Genomic DNA, 24574 nt, shown 5'->3' with positions numbered 1-24574 from the left:
GACCAACATGTGAAATCAAGACCGTTGATCTCATAGAAACACCGTGAGGCGATCTCTATGATCTACTAATACTCCTGATTCTAACAACATATCCTCCTGCCCTTTTAGCATTTTCCACTTAAATAAGGCTACTGATATTGGCACTACCATGTTTTCATAATTGCACAAACTCAGCCTGTCTTTTCTTTCTCAATTGGCTATTGATAGCTCTTTGAGAACTCTAATTAGTTATTACCATTGACAGCAGTTTGAAAAAGAAAAGACAAGGTGAGTCAGCAGACTAAAAAATAAAAAAGGGAAATGATATCAGCACAACCATGTTTTAATAACTGTACTGACTCGTCTTGTCTTTTTATACATAAAGAGCTCTCAAAGATTATTACAGTTCTCACAAAGCTGTGAAAAAGCCAATTTAAAAATAGAAAGACAAGGCGAGTTAGTACAATTATTAAAACATCATCTACCTAAAATAAAGTCAGTCAGAGAAGACCATCGACTTTCGGCCTCTCTTCTTCCTTCCACGCGTTCAAAACGAAGAAAAAAAATGAAGAAAATCCCTCTTTATCCATGAGATTGAGATTGACATTTGAACTTTTATTATTTTTCGTGTTCTTATAGATACAGAATGCACAGATCTGGAGCTATAATGGCTTGGAACGTGTTCAAATTCTGTACGGCTTTACGGGGACTTGGCTCCGTTATGATCCTCCTCGTCCTCGGCGTTGTCTCCGTTACATATTACGCCGTTGTCGTTACTAATTACGGGCCCGCGTTACAAAACGGAGGTCTCCATTCCGTCACGGCCTTTGCCGTCTTGCTCCTCTTCCATTTCCTGGTCAATTTCCCTTTCCTCCTCTCTCTCTCTCTCTCTCTCTCTCTCTCTCTCTTTTTCCTTACCACCTGTTTGGATTGCAAGAAAAACTTTTCTGATGGAAAAGTGTTTTTTTCCCCCTTATTTCCATAATTTTACAGGGAAATTAGCATAAATTGAAGGTCCTTTTAATTAAAAAATGATTAGGATTAGTTCAAGTTTTTATTTAGTAAGCAAAAAAAGTATGAAATTTTCTTTTCCGGAAAATTCCTGCAATCAAAACAGGGCTTTATAATCTAGATGTAGAAAAATCTGCCCTAATTTTACTTATGAATTTTAATTTTTTGTTTTTCTTTTCTTTCGAGGTTGTTACTAGGAAAGAGTGGTGTAATATTCGACTTCTTCTGATATTTGGTTTGTTTGATTGGTTTCCTTAGAATGGATTGTATTGTAATTTGAATGGATTGCAACTTTCTTTTGTTTGAAATTTGTTTGGCGATTAGTTTTGTAGTCGGAGGGAGTTTCAATTATCATGTCTTTTCTTTTTTATTTGTAAGTAGCGGGTTTTTGTTTTTGGCAGTTGGTGATGCTACTGTGGAGTTACTTTTCTGTAGTTTTAACGGATCCAGGCAGTGTTCCGCCAAATTGGAGGCCAGATGTGGATGAGGAGATTGGAGAAACAGTTCCATTGACGACTTCAGAGTTTGGTGGCACGGGTTTAGGTTTGCAGCAGTCTACGCCCCTCCCTGACCCGGCAAACCCAATAATCCGCTACTGCCGGAAATGCAACCAGCTCAAACCGCCACGTTGCCATCATTGCTCTGTTTGTGAGTTGATACATTTGTGCACCATTTTATCTTCAGAGCTTTTTGTAAACTTTCGTTATGGGGAAAAAAATTGAAACAGAGATAGAAATAGAAAGAAAGATCTTTTTTCTGAATCCATTGTTCTTGGTCTTAGGTGGGAGGTGTGTGCTGAAAATGGACCATCATTGTGTTTGGGTTGTCAATTGCGTAGGAGCTTTGAACTATAAGTTCTTTCTCCTTTTCCTGGTATGCTGGCTTTATTACACTAACCCTGTATTTCTGTATTTGATTAGTTGCATTCCTTTGCAGATTGAATTTTGTGACTGCGAAAATAAAAATAAAAAATGGCATGCATATGTTTACTGTTTATATATGTTGGACAACCTGTTTTAGAGTGGGTAACTTGTGAATCTTGCGTAAATTTGAAGGAATATGATTGGTTTGGAAACATGATTTGAGAACTATTTCTTTTTCGCCTTCCCATCGTTTAAACTGGTGTTTCTAGATCCCTTCTGACATGTTTCCCGTGCTTAAATCTCAAAAGTTGGAGAGAGAGAGAGAGAGGTCTGTCTCCAACTGTTTAAAATTGATGTACATTAGTCCAAATTGTCTCAATGCTATTGTTTCATTGGTTATGTCTGTTTCCAATTGATGTACATATAGAGCACACATTTGAAAGCTATTCTTTTCAATGGGATTAGAACCTAATGAAACCCTCTCAGTTTTTATGTTATTCTGATAAGACATTCTGGGGTTGATAATTTGACGCAATCTTGGAATGTTAGCATTTGTGATTTTTTTAGATCCCATCACCTCCCGTTTGAATCACCCCTTCTTTATATGTTTCCTATTGTTTGCTGGTGGGGGTTGCGAGCTAGGGTGGGTTTGGAAGTTGTTTTGGGGCAACTAGCTGGTTGTGGTATATCTAGGCTCCTATTGGAGTTATTCCCTTAAGCAGTACAATTGATCCACTTCATTAGATTTCTCTTCCATCATGTGAGCAGCATCGGAGGGAAGAAGTGGGTCATTTTGTGATGCATTGCCCATTTTTCTGGAAGAACACTCACCTCCTTTTGTCATTGGCAAGGAGAAAGATTAACACGTGGATCGCTTAAAAAAGAAGAAAAGTGTGCACGGCAAGTTGGTGTCTTGTGCAAGCAAAACGAAGAATCCTTGGATCATCTAATGGGCCATTGTCCCTTTTCTTACCGACTTTGGATGTACGTAACGTAATTAATAGCTTTGGGTTATCGTGGCCTCTTCCAAATTCCATATAGAAAATCATCTTAGAGTGGAATGGGGGGTCATTTGGAGAGGTGGGCCAAGTGGTCTGGCGCCTAGTACCATATGCAATGATTTGACACCTATGGAAAGAACGGAACAACCATAGCGAGGATGGGGAAGAATATCATTAGATATTAAAGTCGACCTTATCCTTTGGGGTAGGTGCTGAAAGGAAGCGTCGTGTATCATGTTGGCAAGATTCTCAGAAACTGGAAAGTGGTAATGGCCGAAAATCAACGGAGAACCTCAATCGCATCAAGATGGTCCGCTCCTCCCATCGGGTGGGTGAAACTGAATTTTGACGGAAGCTTAAGAGGTAACCCGGATAGGGCACGGATTGACGACTTAATCCGAGATGAAAATGGCTGGAGATTAGTGTCTTAGTCAGGTCCGACGGGACTATGCGATGCAAATAAAGCATAAGCCAAAGCATTATTGTGGGGTCTAAGGTGGGTTGCTGCAAAAGGAATTGGACATTTAATTGTAGAAGGGGATTATGCCAATGCCATATCTTGGGCCGACAACAAAGCAGTTGGGTGTGGAAGATCAAAGATGGCTTCAATAGTGGATGAAATTAGGGACCTGGTCAAGGTGATTTCACCCAGATTCCAACATTCAGGCGTCAGCAAATGGGGAGGCAGATGAGTTGGCTAAAAATGGAGTGGAAAGAGAGGAGACTTTGATATCATTTTGATGATAGTGAAAGGAGGCCTTGTCTTCCAAATTCTATGCCAGGTTGGAGCGTGGTCTATATCGTAGGAGTGCCTTTACGAGCTTTGTAACATGGTGGAGGGGCTACAATTCTTGATTCAGGGCTGCCACCGTTTGGATCTTCAACTTGCTGGTCATGTTCAAGAGGGCGAGGGAAGCTCTAGTTGCTAGATTTCTGGACACTTGCTGAGTGTTATAATGGAAGCCAGCATAAGCATATTTGGGAGGTTCTTTCTTAATCACCTATAAAATGGAGCCTGTTAAGCTGCTTCTGTTAGGTCTATGTTTTGGGATTTTATGGTAAAACCTTTGCATTGGTGGGACACCTTGTCCCTCATGATGTACTCCTTCTTTCTTTTCTTTCCTCTTCTCATCTCCCATCTCCCATCTCCTCCCTTATATCTTCTTATATCTTACATCTATCCCCCCTCCCCCTTTTCTTCTTCAAACTTCTCGGTTGGGTTCATAAATCATTCTTTTTTTCCTCTATTTGATCTTCTTTTCTTTCCTTGCTCTTGATCTATTTTCTTGATTTTGATCTTTCTTCTTGATCTCGATTCCGCCTCTTTATCTTGATCTTGACCTCTTTCCTTGCGGGCTTATACATATTTTCTCATTGATTTCATTCTCTTGGCTGCACTCGAGGATATTTTCTTCACTCCGGTTCCATCCATTGCAGGCAACAGTTATCTTGGACTGTTTTCGGACCTCCCTGTCTTCTCCACCACGCTCTTAGACTTCCGACATACGAGATTTGAGGTCGATGTGTTGACTTTTCTGGGTGAGATCCTTCATACCACCATTTTAGCCACATTGGACCCTATTTTCAGCCATTGATGCCCTTAGGACTGTTATCTTTACTTATATCTTATCCTTGAGCCTATTTTCTCTAGTTTGGTGGTTACATTGGCCCTACTTTTCTCAATTTCTTTTTTTTTTCAGATTTTATCCAGACCATACATCTCCTGCTGCCCATATTTTTCTTTACTGCTCTTTTTTGGTGGGATTTGTTATGGAAAATTTCATGCTCGGACCAATTTAAGATCATTGATGATAACTCTTTAAAGACTAACTCCAAAGTAAAACCCTAAAGGCGATTTGACTAATTTTTCGAACAATTAATCTGACTTTGCGGCTGGTTGTGCTAATTTATGTGAAGATTAACCCATCAAGCTCCAAAAGTTCTCCGGAATAATCACAAGCCATTCAGGGTTTGCATAAGGATGTCTCTTATTGATTTGTATTGATCAGATTGGTTGGTGTTGACAGTAGTCATGGTTTTCTTGGTGGTTGGGGAGAGTGGTGTATTATTTGTGGCCCACTATTTGGCTGTGCTCTATCACGGCTCCTAGTACAGTTATTACCTTATGTAGTACAATCGATCCACTTTATAAAAGAGGTCTTCCATAATGTGCTAGACATCGTCGGAAAATAGTGGATCGTTGTTCCATCCTTTGTCAGTTTGTTTGGAAGAAGTGGATGTTTATTATTGATTTTGTGTGAATTGGCTCGCTCGATACTGACATTGGTTACGCTTTTCTTGGAAGCATGGTCTGGCATCCGGTTTCTGATGAGTGCACATGTTGTGGAATTTTTATTCAGTGACAATCCAATGGTGATAGTTGCTCTCTAACAATCTAAGCCAATAGGCAACTAGGCATAAGTAGTATCATCAGGGTTCACCTGGTTGAGGTAGGGAATGGTGTATATGGGGTTACAACTTACATTATTTGGGATCTATCATTCTGAGGTAGTTTCTTTGTCTTCAAATTCTTGTAGCTTTCTTTTTCGGGATGATCGAGACCGATAGGACACTTAATTGTCATTTGTTGGGTGAGCAAAAGTGAGAATTATCCTTGGCAGCTTGCTAGCCTAGAGGTGCTTTAAGGGTTTTCTTTTTCTTTTTCTTTTGGAATTTAATTATTTATTTTGTTCTTTTCCACCATGTACGTCAAGAGATAATTATGAGTCACGATTGGAAGGGCTTCATAGATCCTCAGTTGTATTTGACACCCATTTCCACCTGGCCTCATGTGCAATGATCAGGTTCTACAATGAGTTTAGCTTGTTTAGTGAAATCTTGTTATTGGTAAAGAACAAAGACCTATATGACCATGTTCAATAACATGAATTCCAGCCAAACGATAGAAACCCCACCCAAATACCTATTTTTCCCAAATCACCATTCGAGGAAAAAAGGGCAGCAAACGGGTTCAAGGATCCCATTTTGGGATTTAATTGATTCGATCGATGCCATGACAGCCCAAACAATCCCCCTCAAATGGTGGTATGGCCAGTTTGACCCTCTCTCCCTCTATGAATTCCCTAGCCCAAGCGCACCTTGCCACACATTTTTTTTAATGGTAAGCAGCTTTTCACACATTCGTCAAGAAAAATTATTACAAAGCTCTTCCTTCACAAGCAAGATCTTGTTTTTCTTTTTTTCTCCGTGTATTTTCTCTACACCCGCGCAGTAACTTCATACGTCACCCCTCCACTATCTTCAAACAAGGTTACATGACCCACGTCGCATCATTCTCCTCTTCTGAGCATCCAACATCAGTGATCAATCAAGAAGACGAAAGTGGGAAAGGACTGTTGGGGAAATTCAAATTTGTGGGCTTTTGGTATAAATGGAAAAGTAGGATTTAGGTAAATCTTGAATTTTAGAGAACTTAGGTGTTTACAAGAACATTTCTGAATTGCAGTTCAGCTTATGCACATTTGGCTTCCTTGAATACATCCATCTGACCTACGATCTTGATGTTTTGGTAGATATCATCTTGGTTTCTTGTTCTACATAAAGTCACTCTTTAGGGTTGCCCAATTGTTACTTATTTCTACTGGTTTACCCTTTCATTGTAATGCTATTCATGTTGCTTGGATCAATGTTTATGAGAGCTGTCTACCATTTGGTATTTTTTCTCTGCATTTTATACAATTCCAGTATTTAATACATGTATGTATACTTTATACAATATCTCTCTCTCAAAGAAAAACAAATTATTTATACAACCAAAGGCCTATCAATTACCATGACCGTTTCCTCTGTTGCAGTTCTACACTTTTCTTGAGACAACCCTTGCTACCTTGTCATTATTGCCAGATTTTATAGCATTCTTTAGTGATGGAGAGATTCCTGGAACACCAGGAACCCTTGCAACCACTTTTCTTGCATTTGGTAAGCAGCCATACTTTTTTGGATTATTTTCCTTCCTGCATAGGAAAATTCATTTTCTGATCATTGCTTGCTCTATATCTAGTGCTAAACTTAGCATTTTCATTGAGCGTTCTCGGGTTCCTAATCATGCATATTTCATTGGTCGCGGGTAATACCACAACTATTGAGGTCAGTGTTCATGCCTGACTTTTTGTTTTTGTTTTTTTTTCATTTACAATTGCTGAATTTTTTATTAATTTATTTTATTTTGCAAGTAGGCATATGAGAAGAAGACTACCCCTAAATGGCGGTATGACCTTGGTCGAAGAAAGAACTTTGAACAGGTTAGGGCATCCTCAACCATTTTTTAACCAAGTATGCATTGATATCTCAGTTCCAGTCGAACTACATGATCAAAGTTTAGTGCCCTAATTATTTAAATTTGAACATTTAATGCTGCTGGAATATAATTTGAGCATTTGGATTTGCCGAGTCCCTTATCCAAGTCAGGCTCCAATCAACTGCTTTATGAGAACAGCTCAGTCTAGTAGGTAGCTCCCTACTAGGATGACTGATCTCAGTAAACTTCATGATCCTCGTCACCTAGTTTAGAATACATGGATGGCACTCCTAATATTATTATGAATTATATGATAACATAATTTACATAGCTTTTACTGTAGTATTTTGGATTGACCTTTTTTCGAAAAAGACTGCTTTTGTTTGGAAAATCTAACAATACATTTTGGGCATGTTTGGAAATCATGAAAAATTATTCCATTGAATATTCGTGGGTCCAATTGTGGAGGAGGAACTGTGGAGGGAGAGGGAGAAACTTGAGAAGAAACGAGTGGAGGGAGCATGGAGAGAGCATGGGGAACCCCTGCAAAACAGTGAAAAACAATACAAAGAAAAAAAACAGTACACTTATTCAAATTGGGTTCCCCCCCCCTATTTTCAGAGGTTTTTTATGATCCCCTTACTCTCACCCTCTAAGTGTTCCCCTCTCCGCTCATATCTCACAACTGTCCCCACCTGAGTTGTTAATTTTATTTCAGTGAGCATTTCGTCTTGCTACGATGAGGGAATTTCGTTCCGATTTCGGTCGAAATTTTTCGTTTTGCTATGATGAGGGAATTTTTTTTATTAGTTAAAAATATGAAAAATCCCAAAAAATCGGAAAATTGTTAGAAAATATAAGAAACAGCTAAATGAACCAAATATGCAAAAGATCCAACATTTACTTTAAGGAAAATCACTATTAATCAGCTGAAATGCCAGTGTTAACTGTTGGCCAGTGCCTGACATGATGAAAAAATTTTAGAGACCAAATTATAAGATTTTTTTTATTGGACTTTTGGGATTTAATAATGTTTGGACATGATAGAATTTATAAATTTTTAAAATTGGGAAAATACCCCACCGTTTGGAAGTTTAGATTTTGACCCGACCTATTTTTTTTCGAATTTTATATTAGAACTATAGAGTTGACTTTTCTTTTTAGATTTGGGTCTTGAAACTATTTTTAATAGATCCAACTGGGGGGTATTTCCTTATTTACTTGTAAATATCAAGTAAATCAACATTTACTTGAATGACTTTACATGTAAATATTAAGAAGATAAAAGAAGAAGAGAAGAGAACCAAGAAGAGACAAGGAGAGTAGAACAAACCCAACTAAATTGACAAATTTCGGATGAAATCCTGAATTTTGGGAATTTCGGATTTCGGTGGATTTCGTCCGAAATTTCCAAAACTGAACGATTTTGTTCTGGTTTTCAACTGAAACCGGAATGTTTCAAGCGAAACGAAACGAAACGAAATTGATAGCTAGGACTCCCCACTAATATCGTAGGTTTGAAACATGCCCTTAGAGAACTCTTATTGTCTTATATAACCTTCTATACTGATGTAAAAGTGAACTTTTAAACCTGGTTAAATATTGTCTTATAAATGTCCTGTTTTTTCTGGGTTTGCCCAGGACAAAACCAATGCACAACTCCTCTCTTCCACATGTGTAGCATAGGGCATTTGATCCCAACAGTTATAGCTAGAACTTCTGAGCATGGGTTTACTCATCGCTCCAAATCTGCATGAACTGAAAACTTGCAAAGAAGAAAAATAGACTATTATTACTAACAATACTGTTGTCATGGAAATATAGGTGTTTGGAGCAGACAAGAAGCACTGGTTCATCCCTACATATTCAGAAGAGGATCTGAGAAGGATGCCTGCACTTCAGGGCCTAGAGTACCCGTCCAAGCCCGACTTGGATGCTCAAGAGTTCTGATGGTCTGGTAATCCATCCAGGTTTCTTGTGTAACAGTTTGGGTCACATGGAAAAATTAACTTCCTATGAACTGATCATCCCACAGTCGCGGGCTCGGAACCCATTCCAAGTCTCATACATTAGTATTGTCAGTGCCAGCAGCAGCCACAATAGCAGAATATCAATACCAGGGTTTGAGCTTGTGGAATTAAAGGAGTGAAATTGGGAATACATGGATGGGGGTTTGATCCTAGGCCTAGGGTGTTTGTATTTGTCTCAATGTGTTGGACTCAGAATTATTCATGTGGGGTTCTGGGAAGATGGCGCGTGTTTCATAAGATATATACATCATAGTTTAAATTAAAATCTGTTTAATGTCATTAATGGTGAGCTGCAGTTAGTGATGCTGATTTCTGGTTCAATTTTTATTCTTCAAAAAGAAGAATAAGAAGATATAATAAGTATAATTGGTTTAGTACAAAGTTCATGTATTTATAAGTATAATTAGTTGGGATTAGTACAAAGTTTTATCAAAATGTTTGTGAGATTGTCTCAGTGGGATAGAATGGCATTAATGATTTTGTGGCATCGGTAGGTGACTTGGCATTGGGATGTCGTTAGGCAGATCCCACCCAAGTTGAGTTGGCGTTGGGTTGTCTTTAGGTAGGCCCCACCCAAGTTGAAGGGTGTGTGAGGTGGAGTTTACTCTAAATTATGTCTTTTATGAAAATATATGGCATTAGAGAGATTGCTTAATACAAAAGATGTTGTAACAAATCTGTGGATTTTGGAAACATGAGCACCATAACAAAAATATAAATTTTGGGGACATAAGTTTTTAGAGGAAAATGATTGTACGCTCGAGTGCCCAATCACATGGGTCCCACATTTTTTTGTGGTGATCCAAAGCATTCATTTACAAGGCCCTATCATAGATAGGGTGTGTACCAAAAATCAGCTCATTGAATCATCCTAACCCCTCCTAAGTGGAGGGCAAAAATGGGCAGATTTGTGGACAAATTGATGGGTTAGGATGATCCTATGGAGCTGATTTTTGGTACACACCCCATCTATATAAGAGCCTTTCAAATGAATGCTTTGAATCATCGTAAAAATGTGGGTCCACATGTTATTGGGCCCTCGAGCGTAACATAAGGTTGGTACACTCGAGCGTACAATCTTTTTCCTAGATTTTTTTATCAAAATAGCAAGCAATCAAGCAAAGAGAAAAGAAAGGTATATATCTTTTGAAAAAAATTACACGTGGCAGTAGATGAACGCTCAATAGATTCTCATCAGAAATTTCTACCGACAAAATGGGCAGTGATTTATATTTGCTCATTTTATTTATTTACATGGAACAGCCCCTAGAGTGTATTTATCACTTCTCTTTTACGCCAGCGGAGGCTGTCACAAGTAAGAGAAAGGGGACGAAGATATCATTTCCCCAAGAAATCTCCGACTCTCCGTACGGTGGAGAGAGAATTTGTAAGCGCAAAATTGCTAATGAAATAAGGTGAAACCGACACGTGCCGGTCGCACCGAAATTCTTTTTACTAGAAGGTTCTCTGACTCTCGCTATAAATACATTTCATCTGTTATTATTTTTTATGATCAACCAAGGTAACGGGAAAAGACTTGGAAAAGCGCTGCATCCGATTAGGGTTAGGGTTAGGGTTTCTTAGTCCGTTGCATTAGTAGTTCGCCGAATCTCTTCCAGGTGCGCTCAATCTCTTTCTGAGATTGCTTTTTTATTTTTTATTTTCCATTTCCCTTTAATTCGAAGGTTTCGTTGAGAAATTTGTTTCAATTCGGCTCCTGTTTTGTTTGATTTGATTTTGATCTTGGAATTCTCTTGATGATGATCCCTTTTTGCTTTCTTAAGTTGTTAAAGCTTATTATATTTGTGTCGAAATGCAATTACTTTTCGAGAATTCGTGATTGAAATAGATCCTTCTTTGAATGAAACGTAGGTTTCTAAAATTATAGGGTTTCGTGGGGTAATCAAACCTCTTCTTTTTCTTTTCTTTTTCTTTTTGAATGGTGATCAAACCTTTTGTCATGTAGGAGGGTTTCGTGTGTTTCTGTTTGATCTGGAATCCTATTTGAGTTTTTGTTTGATTTAAAGTAGTACTAATAAATATACTAATGTGCGCACAAGGCTGTGATATGTTACGAACCCGAATTAGTTTGCAACGTGATTGATCTTCTTAGAGGGATGATGAGCCTCATGACACATTTTGAGGGAAGGGTCCGTCCTCCTATGTGTGCAAAAACACAATTTTTAGGGTAAAGTTCTTCATTCCTTTGAAAAATGCTACTTAGATGTTATTTATACCTAAACGAAAACTCACTTGGTACGCTTACCGGTTCTTACCTTGCAATTTTTTTTTGAAACTATTCCCCTCTTTTCTTCTAGATACAAATATCTTTCTTGACGCATAGATACAGATATATCGAGGGAACCTTGAATAGTAAGCTGTCAAGTCGCTATCGCTTTTATTCAAAGAAGGTCTCCCTCCAATTTATAAATGAGGGGATTCATATCCATTTAATGAAGGGATGTGCTACTTGTCTTTCTTCATTGAGACCCTTTCCTGTATTCCCGCCCTCTCTCAGATTCGATGATCCTGTTTCCTCGGGATTGGCCTTTCACTGTATTTGTGTGCAAAAAACACAACTTCTAGGTTAAATTTCTTCGTTCCTTTGAAAAATGCTACTTACATGGTATTTATACATAATAGAAAACTCACTTGCCACTTCCTCTAAACCTCCTACCCAAGTTAATCTAGATGCCTTAACCCTTACTTGAGACTCCTAGTTATACCAAACAACTAGAGAAAGAACTCCACAAACTACAAATATCTATACTAATTTATTAATTCCACCTTATATGGTAGTGCATTCACTTGGGAAAAGTCGTGAGTTCATTCCTCGTCAGGAGCTTTGTGAATATGAACTTTGGGGTTGACCCTCTGGCTCAATTGGCCAAAGGCATTGTTCTTTGACCTTGAAGTCGGAGGTTCAATCCCAGCTTACCTACGCAAAAAGTAAATTGGTGTTGTGGGCTTTGAGTGATCCTTTTTCATGTTTTTTCTTAATTCTTCACTTCTTCTAATAGCGTGGCTTGATTTCATAAGAGAACCTGCAATTTAGAAAGAAAAATCTTGTTTCTTCTCTTATTGTTTGAGAATAGACTGGGATGGATGTTCCTTCTGGAAGTCTCTGTTTGGTCTGAATTGAGTTTTTCCATATTGTTACTGGCAGTCTTTAAACAGCTCCTGATTTTACATTACCGTTCATTTTCTGGAGTTAGGATCGAGAAAATGCAGAGGGGAAGAGGTGGTAGAGATGATTTCTTTAATTTCGGCGACCCATTTGGTGCTTTTGGGAGCTTTGGGGGCATTGGGGGCCACAGAAGCCTAATGTCTAATTTCTTTGGAGGAAGGGACCCATTCGATGACCCTTTCTTCACTCGTCCCGTTGGAAGCATGTTCGGTCCTAGCATGCTTGGCCCCAGCATGTTTGGTTCTGAAGGGAGCTTTTTTGTTGATTCACCAAATGTTGGATTCCTTGACAATCAAGTTTCTCAGCCCAACAAATCTAATGGACCAGTAATCCAAGAGCTATCATCCGATGACGAAGAAGATGAAGCGGAAAAGGAGAAAAATGATAACCCTCGGAAGCATTCTAGGCCAAGCAAAGAACCATTTGTTCAGGACCCAGATGAAGTAGCTGAAGGTAAAATGTCTTTTATCAGGTTCAGGCATTTACAATTACACTATGCTGGGAAAAAATTTCTTTTCACAATTTAGAGGGAAAAGATATGACTATATTTAATTTAGACAGATAGGTTAGAATTTTCCTTTCCGAACATTTCCAGAAAATTCCTGCAATCCAAACAGTGCCTTAGGGATAGGCGTTTGTTATTGTATCTTCATCTGGAGATGATATTTTGGAGCATGCTTTACAACTACAAAATGATAATATGCAAATTGTGTTTTGCAGAGAGGAAGAGCAAGCAAATGCAATATAGGGGTGATTATAGCAGGGCAGATAGAGCTCAGCCACAGAATCGAACTTTCAGCTTTCAGAGCTCCACAGTGACATATGGTGGTGCCAATGGAGCATATTACACTTCATCTACAACTAGAAGGACGGGTGGTGACGGAGTAAGTAAATTGTTAATGGAAGGTTGATCTGTAACAGTTTCTTTGGTTTCTTATGTTGATCTTATCCCTTTTGAAATAGATATCTGTTGAAGAGAGCAAAGAGGCTGATACAACTACTGGGAAAGCTACTCACAGGCTCTCTAGAGGAATTCGTGATAAGGTATATAACTTAGCCTTCTTTTGTTTTGTCATTTTCCTTTTCCGTGGTTAAGTTTGTTAGTGAAGAGGGATGTGAAGGCTATGAGATTAAAATAAGAACTAGATGAAGGCCTTTATGTGGTCTTAGTGGATTTAATGCCCAATAATGCACTCTGCACTTGTTTAAAGTCACTGCACCAGTTGGGTTTATTTCGGTAATGAGGCTGTTGTGATCATTTTAGTTGTGGAAGTGATAGTTCTACGGAAAAATGCAGGGCCACTCAGTTACTAGGAAGCTTAACTCAGATGGGAAGGTGGATACTATGCAGATGTTGAACAACCTGAATGAAGGTAATCTTGTCTTGCCATTAACTGTGTAACCTATGGCTTGTTTAGGTTTTTCTTTGTGAATTATCAACAGAACTAATACAATAATGGGGTTTCAGATGAGCTTCCTGTTTTTGAAGAAGCTTGGAAAGGGAATGCAAGAAAATACCTTCCTGACTGGAACCAGGGATTTGACATGCCTGGCAATGGGGGTAAGTTTTATTCAGAGCTCAAATGGGTGGTGTTGTGATAGTAATTAGTAAGCAATCAAATTTCTCTTAATTTTCTGAACCAATAGAATTTATGTCTATGTAAGGATTGATGTCTGTTGTTTTTGCCTGTGAATGATATAGGAGGTAGCAGCAGCGGCCAGAACAGACGGGCGCTTCCTTCAACGGAGAGGCAGGAGGGGATGAAGTCCAAACGCAGTCCTTTGAATGGGAGAGTATAAGGAGAATTATCAATGAGAATATATGGCTATGAATATAAAACTTACGGTACTCAGCTTTAGTTAGGGACCACATACGATGTTCAGCCGATGTTTCCTTACCCTTTGCACTTCTATTTTAGCATTTTTCTTTGCTCTGTTGTCCTGGAGACTGCAATAGCATGAACCATTTGCTTAGATATTGTATCACTTAGGCATATTGCGATACGTAAATTTGAGCAGGGCTCTGGTTAAGTGGATCCATTATTAGTTGGAATGCAGCCATAAGTTGATTTACTCTGAAAGTATGGAAAAAATGTCAACCTGAAGCACATGATAATGGATCAAATCTTTTGTTACTGTAATGAATGTTAATATTATTATATGATCAAATGAATGTTAATATTATCATATGATCTGCTCCTGTATAATTTTTCATCCCAATTTTGCCCTTTTTTTTAACATAGTAGTTGAAAGTAAATCGCTATCAGCTGATGGTTTAACACAGTAACACAAGAAAATGTTTATTCATGTGAAAAAAGGACTTTCTTTCCTGATTGTTCTCTCATCCTATACCTCCGCAACTAGAAGACCCAAAAATCTAGTGCCCTGTGCGGCCAAGCAGGTGACAGATGTGGCTCCGAGTAGGTGACAGCCATTTGCAATCCTTGAGGGCTCCTAATGACTATCCAAATCAGGTATTGTTGGCTTGGGCACTAGATCAGGGTTTGGTCACGGGGTCCTAGGCTTGTGTGACCCTTGGGCTTGGGCACTTGGACCCAGATCAAAGTTTGGCCGCGTGCTCCTAGGCTTGTGTATGAGCAAATGCCCTCGGGATTGGGCAATAGACCCAGATTGGAGGTTGACCCTGTGGTCTGAGGCCTGCGTGCCCTCTGGACCGTGATGTTACTACCCAATAAAGATAATCACCAATTGATTTTGGATAGTTGGTAGCGCTAGGTACAGGTATCTTCAACCGTCACTTCTTAATTCCATTCCTTCATTCTCACTAAACAACAACAACACTCATACTGACCCAATCCATCTTACATTAATAACTACCTTATCCCTGAAGATGAGCCTTCTGGCAGCCATCATTAGACTGGTTGACCTGGTTAAACCCTTAACCAAATAAACCCAAGCAAAGCTCTTGGGCTTGCTGGATTCGAGTCGGGGGTTTCCCCCCCAAAAATTGGCATACCTAAAGTGTGTCGACTGATTCAAGTAGCTTTTCACTCGGAAATTATCCTTAGAGCTGAACCAAATTTTTACGACCTTCACACCCAAAGAGCCAAATTACAACTCCTTAGGTCGTGTTTGAGAACCGGTTTTGAGTCCAAAACTGATTAATCGACTCAAAATTAAGGTCATGTTTGTCTTAGATTTTGGGGACCGGTTTTGAGTCAAATTTTTTTTTGTTGGACTCCAATAATTTGTTTGTCACTCACTAATCAGTTGTCATAATCTTACGATTACAATCAATTGTCATAATATGACAACTGATTGTGAGTGCCAAACCGATTATTGGACTCAAAATTACATTTAGGCCCTGTTTGTTTAAGATTATGCCAACCGATTGTGAGTGCCAAATCAATTATTGGACCGAAAATTATGTTTAAATTTGAGTCCAACAATCAGTTTGGCAATGTGGACCCCGATCCGGCAACTCCTATAATACTAACAACAGACCCTAAACTCTAAATGTATTACCCGATTTTTTGGATGATCTGGTATTCATCCAAAGTCGCCTACGTATCCCTGCCTCCATGAGAATCAAGGCAACGTAGTTCTTACGCGCTTATTTAAAACTATAATGCCTAAGACATCTAGACCACTAAACTAGACTCGACCTAAAAGACCTGACTAATTTTTAAAGCTTCTTTTGCGATTATTAAAATTCAAGTGAATGGTAGATTTTAGGACACCCTATATGTCATAACTAGATGCAAGTTACCCCTAAACTAATGCAGGTGGCCTCTATAACCTATGTGTCCTAAGAAAAATAATAGGCTATCTAACGCACCCTATTCTAGTCATCAGTCGGCAAAGAGTATCACCAACTGACCGGACAGAGGCGTAACAAACTCCTAGCTATGACTGACTCCTAACTCTAACACAAATACAAAACATCCAAAACACTTTATCTAGGACAAACTCCTAATTCTAGAGGAAGATCTTTTCGAAAACACGTATTTAAAAAAACTTGAAAGATTTTTATGTTTTTAAGACTCAATTGGTTTCTTTTAAAAGGTTTACAAAGTTCGGCTGGACTTGGGGAAAATATCACAAGCCGCCTACGTACTTTGTGAAAGAGGATCAAGCCAACATAGTTCGAAAACAAACATTCCTAACTACTTTTAAAAACTTTTCAATTTTTTAAATGTTTCAATGTTTTTGGTGTTTTAAATTTGCGATGTTTTTGGATTTTAAAATGTTCAAATGTTTTTTAGTTTTAAATTTCAAATGTTTTTGAATTTTAAAATGTTCCAATATTTTTTTGATTTTTTTAAATGTTTTCACCCTTTTGGTTAAAGACCAAAGGGAACACACAGAGCAACACCCTAGGGCAAAGCCCTTAGGGCTAAAAGGAAACCCTAAACACATAAACTAGCAGCTCAAAAGATAAAACAAGCCTCAAACAAGTAAACTAGTGTCAAAGACAAAACACAAACAGGTAAACTAAAGTCTCAAAATGAAAAAAAGATAGAACCCCAAATAGGTCAAACTCTAACAAGACTCAACTAATCTCTAAGGATAAACTTCTAAACAAGTAATACTAAAGAGGGGTTTCAAGTATGCCAAAGACACTCTAAAGAAGGGGCAAATAAGTAAAAGACTTTCTAAAAACGCTACCAAAATATGGAGAAAAATAAGTCAAAGACTTGCAAATAACGCTACAAAAAATGAGGCAAATAAGTCAAAGACCCTCTAATAACACTACCAAAGTGGGGGCACATAAATCAAAGTATGACTAACACTCTATGAGGGGGTGCAAATAAGTCAAAGTATGACTCCTAAACAGAAGCAAGAAAAATAAGAGTGCTAGTGAGACTAGGCAAGTCTCCTAGACACAGAGGTGGGCTCCAAGTATCCCTATCATTGCCTTTGCAATGATAAAATGGGTTAAAGCAACTAACAGACCAAGTTGGTCTCCAACTATTAGGGGGTGCAACTACGTTTGAGACTCAAGTAGTCTCCTAGTATAACTTTCTAATGAGACTACAATGGTCTCCTAAAGGGACTCTAGACGACTCTTTCATTGCCCTTGCAATGAATAGAAACTAACGGCTTGAGGGTGTCTAAAAGACTAAACAAGTCTACTAAAGAAAAGAGAATGAGTGCTACTTGGACTGAGCAAGTCCCCTAAGGATTGGCTTTTCTACCAAGACATAGCTTGTCTCCTAAAGGATGACTTGCTATAAAGACAAAGCATGTCTCCTAATGCTCTGTTTGGTTGCCGGGTTTTTTTCGTTCCTGGGAGTTTTGTGGGAGAGTAAGTTAAATTTTGGTCCCATCCCATGTTTGGTTGCCTTTTAGCACTAGGTTTATTTTAATCCCACTCTTGTAATGATTACTTGTGGGGTGAATTTTTTAATCCCACTTTTGTAATGATTGCCTTTTCATCCCATCCCAAGATAACCCCAGGAACAAAAATAAACTCAGGAACCAAAAATAAGCTTGAGAAGAATTTTTTTCTACACAACCTATCAAGCAACCAAACAAAGGTTTTTTTTTTCCCACCATATCTCCCAGGGTATTTTTTTCTCCCACATAACCAAACATGGGATTTATATTTTACCAGGATACTTCCAGGACTCTTTTTTTTCCCACCTATCTCCCAGGGTATTTTTTTCTCCCACATAACTCCCGGGACCAAAAAAAACCTAGCAACCATACAGAGCATAAAAGAGGGGCTTTAGATGACTCTTTCATTGCCCTTGCAATGAAGAAAGGTTCTATAATCTGAAAGTGTCTAAATGACTGAGTTAGTCTACTAAATGAGAGGGAGAAATGCTATCAGGACTTACTAAGTCCCCTAAAATGATGGGCTTGGTCTAACGCCTTAATCGCCAACTAGGCTAAGCATGAATCAAGCATAAAAAGCATGCATTTGCATTCTACATGGAAGCTGAAAATTTGTATTGAAAATTACACTATCCAATTGGAAAAACTAGCAAAAGTGATACACATCAAAGTTGTAAGGGACATATCAGGAAACATTTGATTAATTATACACTTTGGCCGATTCTCAGGGGAAGTGTCCAAAAAATGGCTACATTTGGGCTGATTTCAGATTTCATTTATGCAGTTTGTCTTGAAAATTTTCAATTTTGTTTTGCAAAAAAGGGAAACCAAAACAAATTTTTAGGAAAAGTGTTCAACACAAAAGTTCTAGGAAATTCATTGAGGAAAACTTTCCGGGTTAACAACTCCGGTTCGATTTGGTAGGAAGTGGCCGGAAAACGACCATCTCTGGTCAAGCGGCAAGCGGCCATCTCTGTCAGTAGATCTTTATATGAGACATGTTTTTAAACATATTTTGGTAGATTTTAGCCCTACGTTGCTAGATCTAACCATTTTTAGGTATTTTTTACTTAGATTTGTCATTTTATGCTAGATGTTCAAAGAAAACTCAAAATCTACTAACCTTTGATGCAAAACCAAAAAATTCCATCTTTTGATGTGAATTCCATCAACCTTGAGCTTCTTCTTTGATTTTCTCCCTTGCCAGCTCTTTTTCTTCTTCTTGCTCTCTCTTTTCCTCACTTTCTCTCTCTAGAAAGCCCTCTTTCTCTCTCTAGAATTCTCTCTCAAAAGCTCTCTCCCTCTCTTTAGAATTCTCTTTTTCTCTCTCTTAAAAGATATTAAAACCCTAACAAATGAGAGCCCAAATGCTCTATTTATAGAGATTTCCATTAATTTTCCCCCCATTGGTTTATAGGACAACCCTTTTTCAAAAATTTTGCTTTGGTTTTGGTTGCAAAATGGTAGCCATTTGGAAAAAGTTTAATGAAAAATTAACTAAAAGAAACTTTTCGCCCCTTAAGTTACCTTAAACAACCCCCTATTAATGTATATTTTGTGTTTTAACTTAAAAAAATGGGTAATTTCAAGTACAACTTTTCATGGGCGACATTACAGGGATAATCCACCCATCTTTCTGCTCTAATGTAAAAACTGGCTAGCTTACAGGATATTTCACTCCCCTTTTGTAATATCTAACTCAGCTTGTCTTATTAGGCAATTCTTGGCTGATTTTGACGAAATTTTATGGGGACATAATTGGGATCATAAACTACTCTAGGGACAAATTTGTGACTCTAGGTCACCTATTTGATAGGATTTTCATTCAATCAAAGCTATTAGGGTTCGATCAAAATGGGGTGTCTACAACCTCCCTACAAAAAGGGGTCTACACACTCAAGCGAGGGCATTCAGTCACTTTTCCTTCTCCCCTTTTGGTCTGGTAACTTGATTTGGCTTTCCTCCATTCATCGTCCATTGTCTGTGAGCCTATTTCTGACTTGAGTGTCGAAGTGGCCGTCCGGAGCCACAACTTCGGGCCTATTAACACTTTTTCTATGAGCGAAGGATTCCAGGTTCTGCCAAGCTAGTTCGCGCAGACAGATTTTGGGCGTCATCACTAGGAATTATTATGTGGCTATGTCAGGGTCTGATTTGGGAATTCTGCGAATCCAGACGTTGTCTCCAAGTTATGTCCAGTTAAGTTCAGACTTTAGATCCATCAGACTGTAAGGGTCTACTGACACCCCCTTACGAATCTCATCAATTGAAACAATCCAGATTTCACTAATTACTTCAAACGTGTGGCCTTGCTTTTTCTTTTTTTGGGTCCGTTATACATGTGGCACATATCACTTCTCTTTTGGGTTGGCCTTGCATGCGGATTATTAGGCCATATCTGGCACCCATAATTTTTTCTTTTTTTCATGATAAATTAGTGTCTTCAAGTGGTAAGAGAGAAGGAGAGACTTGAGAGGGCAGCAATGAGTTGAAGGTGAGAAGTGGCTTAAAAATAGGAAAAAATCAATCAGTGTTTTAGGGGAGATTTTTGTTTCCTTGTTTTGTAGGCGCTTCTTGCCCTCACCTCAGTCATTACCTCTCTTATACATCCCCCTCCACCCACTGTTCCTCACCATTCGAAAAGCTAATATTCCAGGAGGGAGGGGGGATTCATGGTAACCAAACATGACCCTAATATCAAGGAGTTGTTGGGTTTAGAACCCAGGCAAATAGCTCCCATACCTTGGGAAACAACTAATTGATCCAAAAGCTCCCATACCTTGGGAAACAACTAATTGATCCAAAAGCTTAAGCTGTTAGAGTTGTGTTATTAAAATATTTATATATATACATAGTATTAGATTTCGGTTTTGGTACCGGTTTCAGACCCCACCGAAATTTTGAAATTTCAGCCGAAATCCGGCGAAACAATAAAAACACTATTTTAATTCATACCAAATTTCGGCCGAAATTACCGAAATTTTGGTAATTTCGGTTGAAATTTCAGTAAAATATTAAATTAATTAAAAACAGTTTTTTGGGTGAAATTTTGGGAAAAACGAAATTTCAACCGAAATTCTCTGAAATTTCGGATAAAATAAAATACCATTTCGGGTATAGTGATTTCGGTGTCGGTCTCCACCGAAATTTCGAATTTCAGTCGAAATTTAAAACAATGTATATATACTCCACACTAATATGCTTCAACTACAATTAGCCAACCCCTTTTTTGGGGTTGATTCCTTCAATTACAAATCAATGTCGGGCCACATCGCCGGTTTAAAAATGCTTTCATTCCCTTATTTAAAAAACCTCTTCTTTTAAGGATAATACCGCAAGGAATTCCAAAAGTTACTCTTTCCAAATTACATGGCATGTTTCATAATGCCTTAATCAATAAATTATCGATATTTATATTGTTGATAATTTATCTTTGACTGATTTTGGTTAGACGACCCATCTTATTTTTCTCTGTTTCCGTCTCAAACACATTTCATATTTCTAAGCAAGAGTCAGAACCCAAACGACACTTTTCTTTCTCTATATCTCAACAAAATCGCCACGTGCATCGCACGGGACTGCAACTAGTTTTATATATTTTACAAGAATATAATCTGAGACACTCTCATCAGGGGTGCAACTTGGGTCGGGTCGGGTTTAGCTTTTGGTAAAAAATGAATTTGAATCAACCCAAACCCGACCTGATTTCAAGGTAAAAGCTCAACCCGAATTCCCAAAAATCGACCGGAGTTGCACCCCTAACTCCCATAATACCAAGGTTCGGATTTCGATCATCACCGAAACCGAAAAGTTCCGAAACAGAAATTCCCGAAACGTACCAAATTTTGGTCGAAATTTCAATACAATTAGGGGTGTAAACGAGCCGAGCCGAGCTGAGCTTGGCCAGGCTCGGCTCGTCTCGTAAGCTCAAAAGCTAGGCTCGGGCTCGGCTAGGCTCGCGAGCCTTATCGAGCTCGAATTATATTAATTTTACACCCCTCATCTTCCCTGGACAGCCCTATCTAGTGTTTTTTTACTACTCTTTTTACGCTAGGGGGTGGTCCAAGTAACAAATGGGGTTCCAAAAAAGAAGTGACATATTTTGCCTCCCCCTTTCACTCCCTAGACAACCCTTTTAGTGTATATATTAATATATAATATATATATTTAAATATATTAAATTCTTAACGAGCCGAGCCTGGCCTAACTCGGGCTCGGCTCGTTAAGCTTAACGAGCCGGCTCGGCTCGGCTCGTTAAGGATTCGAGCAGAGCTTTTTTCGAGCCGAGGTCGAGCGAGCTTCCGAGCCCGAGCCAAAATTGACACCCTTAAATACAATGTTATTATTTTATTCCTTAATGGAAAATTCAGTAATTTGGGCCAAAATTCCGAGAAAAAATCCATAGTTTCGATTACTTCCATTGAATATCGACCGAAATTTCTCCATTTCGGCTGAAATTTCGGTTTCACTGAATCCCGAAATTATAGGCGAAACCGAAACTTAAAATCTTGTATGATGCTACGTCTTCTCCATCCCAACACCCATTTTTGTTTGTTGTATTCACAACAGCTAAGCTATTGGGCCCACCTTAGATAAATCATGGTCCTAAATCTTGACCTATTTTGCAATTCTAACAAATTCAATCAAAACCACTACATATAATAACGATTAGGATTTCTCAATATTTACTAAATTTTTCGAACATCTGCCTAGCCACCCAAGCCAAACTTTGTACTGTGGTACTATCTTAGACCTCAGAGACTCACAGTGAAACGAAAAAACTAAGGCTGCTATGCTCACGTATGCTCATGCAAATCAGCCATGGAATTCGACCCTTCCAACTCTACTCCTTCTAGACAAATGCAAAACCCAAAAAGACCTGAACCAAATCCATGCCCGAATCATAACAAACGGACTCATCAAAAACAAATCTATAAGAAAACAAATTATCATCACCTTCTCTTCTTCCTCTCAAATCCAATTCGCCCACTACTTTTTCTCCCAATTCCATTACAAATTCGATCTTTTCCTCTGGAATTCAATCATCAAATCCTTTTCTCATGGCCACAACCCAAAACATGCTATCTCTCTATTCTCCCTCATGCTCATTAATAGCGTGTGCCCAGATAAATTCTCGTTCTCTTTAGTTCTAAAAGCCTGTTCTAGACTCTCCTCTTATAAGGATGGATTGCAGATTCACTGTCTCATTGGAAAGAGTGAATTACGTTACGATGTTTTTTTGCAGAATTCTTTGATTTGTTTCTATTGCCGATGTGGGTTTGTTGAGCTTGCTCGTCGGGTGTTTGATAGAATGCCTGAAAGAGATTCTGTTTCTTGGAACTCAATTATTGATGGCTATGTTAAGAATGGGAATATTAATGCCGCGCATGAGCTTTTTGGTCTGATGAACTCTAAGGATAAGAATTTGATTACTTGGAATTCGATGATTAGTGGGTACGTTCAATCGGTGGAGGGGTTAGAGATTGCTCGGGCTATGTTCGATCAAATGGTCGAACGAGATTTGGTTTCATGGAATTCGATGATTGATGGGTATGTGAAGCATGGTAAATTGGAAGCTGCTTTGTATTTGTTCGACAGGATGACGGTAAGGGATGTGGTCACTTGGGCTAATTTGATCAAAGGGTATGCGAAAATTGGAAGGGTGAATATTGCTAGGCGTTTGTTTGATAACATGAATGAAAGGGATGTCATCATTTGGAATGTTATGATGGCTGGGTATGTTGAAAATGGACATTGCCTAGAAGCCTTGAAACTGTTTCACAAGATGCAAAGTGAGGGCAATTTAGCACCTGATCATGCCACTCTTGTGACTGCTCTTTCTGCGGCCGCTGAAGTGGGACGCATCAATGAAGGATTATTGATACATGGTTATATAGAGAGGAACAAACTGCCTTTAGATGGAAACCTAGGTGTTGCACTCATAGACATGTACTCAAAATGTGGGAGCATAAAGAGTGCAATGTGGGTATTTAAGAATTTGAAACGGAGAAGCGTCGATCATTGGAATGCTATAATTGTTGGGCTAGCTATTCATGGATTGGGTGAATTAGCTCTTGGTCTATTTTTCGAGATGGGAATGCTTTCCTTCAAGCCTGATGATATCACATTTATTGGAATTCTAAATGCTTGCAGCCATTCTGGCTTGGTGAAGGAAGGCTTGTTGTGTTTTGAGCTTATGGAGAGAGTGTACAATGTGAAGCCCAAGGTCCAACACTATGGATGCATGGTCGACATACTCGGTCGAGCAGGGTACTTGGAAGAGGCAAGGAAAGTGATAGAGGAGATGCCCATTGAGGCAAATGATGTGGTTTGGAGAGCTCTGCTCAGTGCTTGTAAGAATCATTTGAACTTTGACATTGGCCAACAGGCAGCTAAGCATCTAATTGAGTTGGGTTCTTTTGATTCAAGTTCGTATGTGCTTCTATCTAATCTCTATGCAGGTGTTGGGCTGTGGGGTGATGTTAGGAAGGTTAGGATGATGATGAAAGAGAGGGAGGTAAGGAAAATTCCTGGTTGTAGTTGGATCGAACTCAATGGCGTTGTTCATGAGTTTGTTGTGGGAGACAAACCCCATCCTGAAGCCAAGGAGATCTATTTCATGTTGGACAAGATGTGTGCTTTCAAATTGTGAAATCAAGAGTCATCATCATATGGCTATGATCTTTCACAAATGTGAATATTGTATGATGGGCCACTCCCAATAGGCCCACCATAATGAATAGTTTGGGTCTGCTGACCCTACTATGCAATGAGCCCAAGCCCATATTGCCTTTTTTTGCAAGAGTCTTGTTTTCAAGAGAAATGATTAGTGAGCATTTTTTTGTGGCGAGTTATGAGTGAAAGGGGGTTCCTAGAATGCCATTAAATGGGCTGAATTGGCTTCCCGAGGCCCATTGCTTTAAAAAGAAAAAAAAGATACAATT

General features: G+C 38.8%; 3 protein-coding genes across 5 annotated transcripts; all 3 read left to right on the top strand.

The window, feature by feature from the left end:
- The first annotated feature begins 483 nt into the window (after positions 1-483).
- On the top strand, positions 484-9523 carry LOC143885061 (putative protein S-acyltransferase 14). The gene is made up of 7 exons (XM_077389020.1): positions 484-835; positions 1392-1638; positions 1772-1863; positions 6670-6793; positions 6876-6961; positions 7051-7116; positions 8937-9523. The coding sequence occupies exons 1-7, from the start codon at positions 626-628 to the stop codon at positions 9060-9062; spliced, it is 951 nt and encodes a 316-aa protein (XP_077245135.1). The 5' UTR covers positions 484-625; the 3' UTR covers positions 9063-9523.
- A 1095-nt stretch (positions 9524-10618) lies between these two features.
- On the top strand, positions 10619-14518 carry LOC143885060 (glycine-rich protein). Of its 3 annotated transcripts, none has more exons than XM_077389019.1 (7): positions 10619-10761; positions 12358-12782; positions 13050-13213; positions 13293-13373; positions 13627-13702; positions 13798-13890; positions 14035-14518. In XM_077389019.1, exons 2-7 carry the CDS (start codon positions 12368-12370, stop codon positions 14127-14129), a joined length of 924 nt encoding a protein of 307 aa, XP_077245134.1. In that variant the 5' UTR covers positions 10619-10761; positions 12358-12367; the 3' UTR covers positions 14130-14518. The 3 variants fall into 3 exon arrangements, with proteins under 3 accessions (XP_077245134.1, XP_077245130.1, XP_077245133.1); XM_077389015.1 differs by having other exon boundaries at positions 14032-14518; XM_077389018.1 differs by having other exon boundaries at positions 10651-10761; positions 12309-12782; positions 14032-14518.
- A 7787-nt stretch (positions 14519-22305) lies between these two features.
- On the top strand, positions 22306-24574 carry CRR4 (Pentatricopeptide repeat (PPR) superfamily protein). The gene has a single exon (XM_077386873.1). The coding sequence runs from the start codon at positions 22423-22425 to the stop codon at positions 24280-24282; it is 1860 nt and encodes a 619-aa protein (XP_077242988.1). The 5' UTR covers positions 22306-22422; the 3' UTR covers positions 24283-24574.

This window comes from Tasmannia lanceolata, unplaced genomic scaffold (genome assembly GCF_043159265.1).
Source record: "Tasmannia lanceolata isolate RefF3 unplaced genomic scaffold, GAP_Taslan_0.1 ptg000008l, whole genome shotgun sequence".
NCBI lineage: Eukaryota > Viridiplantae > Streptophyta > Magnoliopsida > Canellales > Winteraceae > Tasmannia > Tasmannia lanceolata.
This window is presented reverse-complemented; position numbering and strand designations above follow the sequence as displayed.

Coding starts and splice junctions, on each gene's coding strand:
- LOC143885061 (XM_077389020.1), top strand. CDS start 626: ATGCACAGATCTGGAGCTATAATGGCTTGGAACGTGTTCAAATTCTGT. Junction 6,794..6,875: donor AACCACTTTTCTTGCATTTG/GTAAGCAGCCAT, acceptor CTCTATATCTAG/TGCTAAACTTAGCATTTTCA. Junction 7,117..8,936: donor GAAGAAAGAACTTTGAACAG/GTTAGGGCATCC, acceptor ATGGAAATATAG/GTGTTTGGAGCAGACAAGAA.
- LOC143885060 (XM_077389015.1), top strand. CDS start 12,368: ATGCAGAGGGGAAGAGGTGGTAGAGATGATTTCTTTAATTTCGGCGAC. Junction 13,374..13,626: donor CTAGAGGAATTCGTGATAAG/GTATATAACTTA, acceptor GGAAAAATGCAG/GGCCACTCAGTTACTAGGAA. Junction 13,891..14,031: donor TGACATGCCTGGCAATGGGG/GTAAGTTTTATT, acceptor TGAATGATATAG/GAGGTAGCAGCAGCGGCCAG.
- CRR4 (XM_077386873.1), top strand. CDS start 22,423: ATGCTCACGTATGCTCATGCAAATCAGCCATGGAATTCGACCCTTCCA.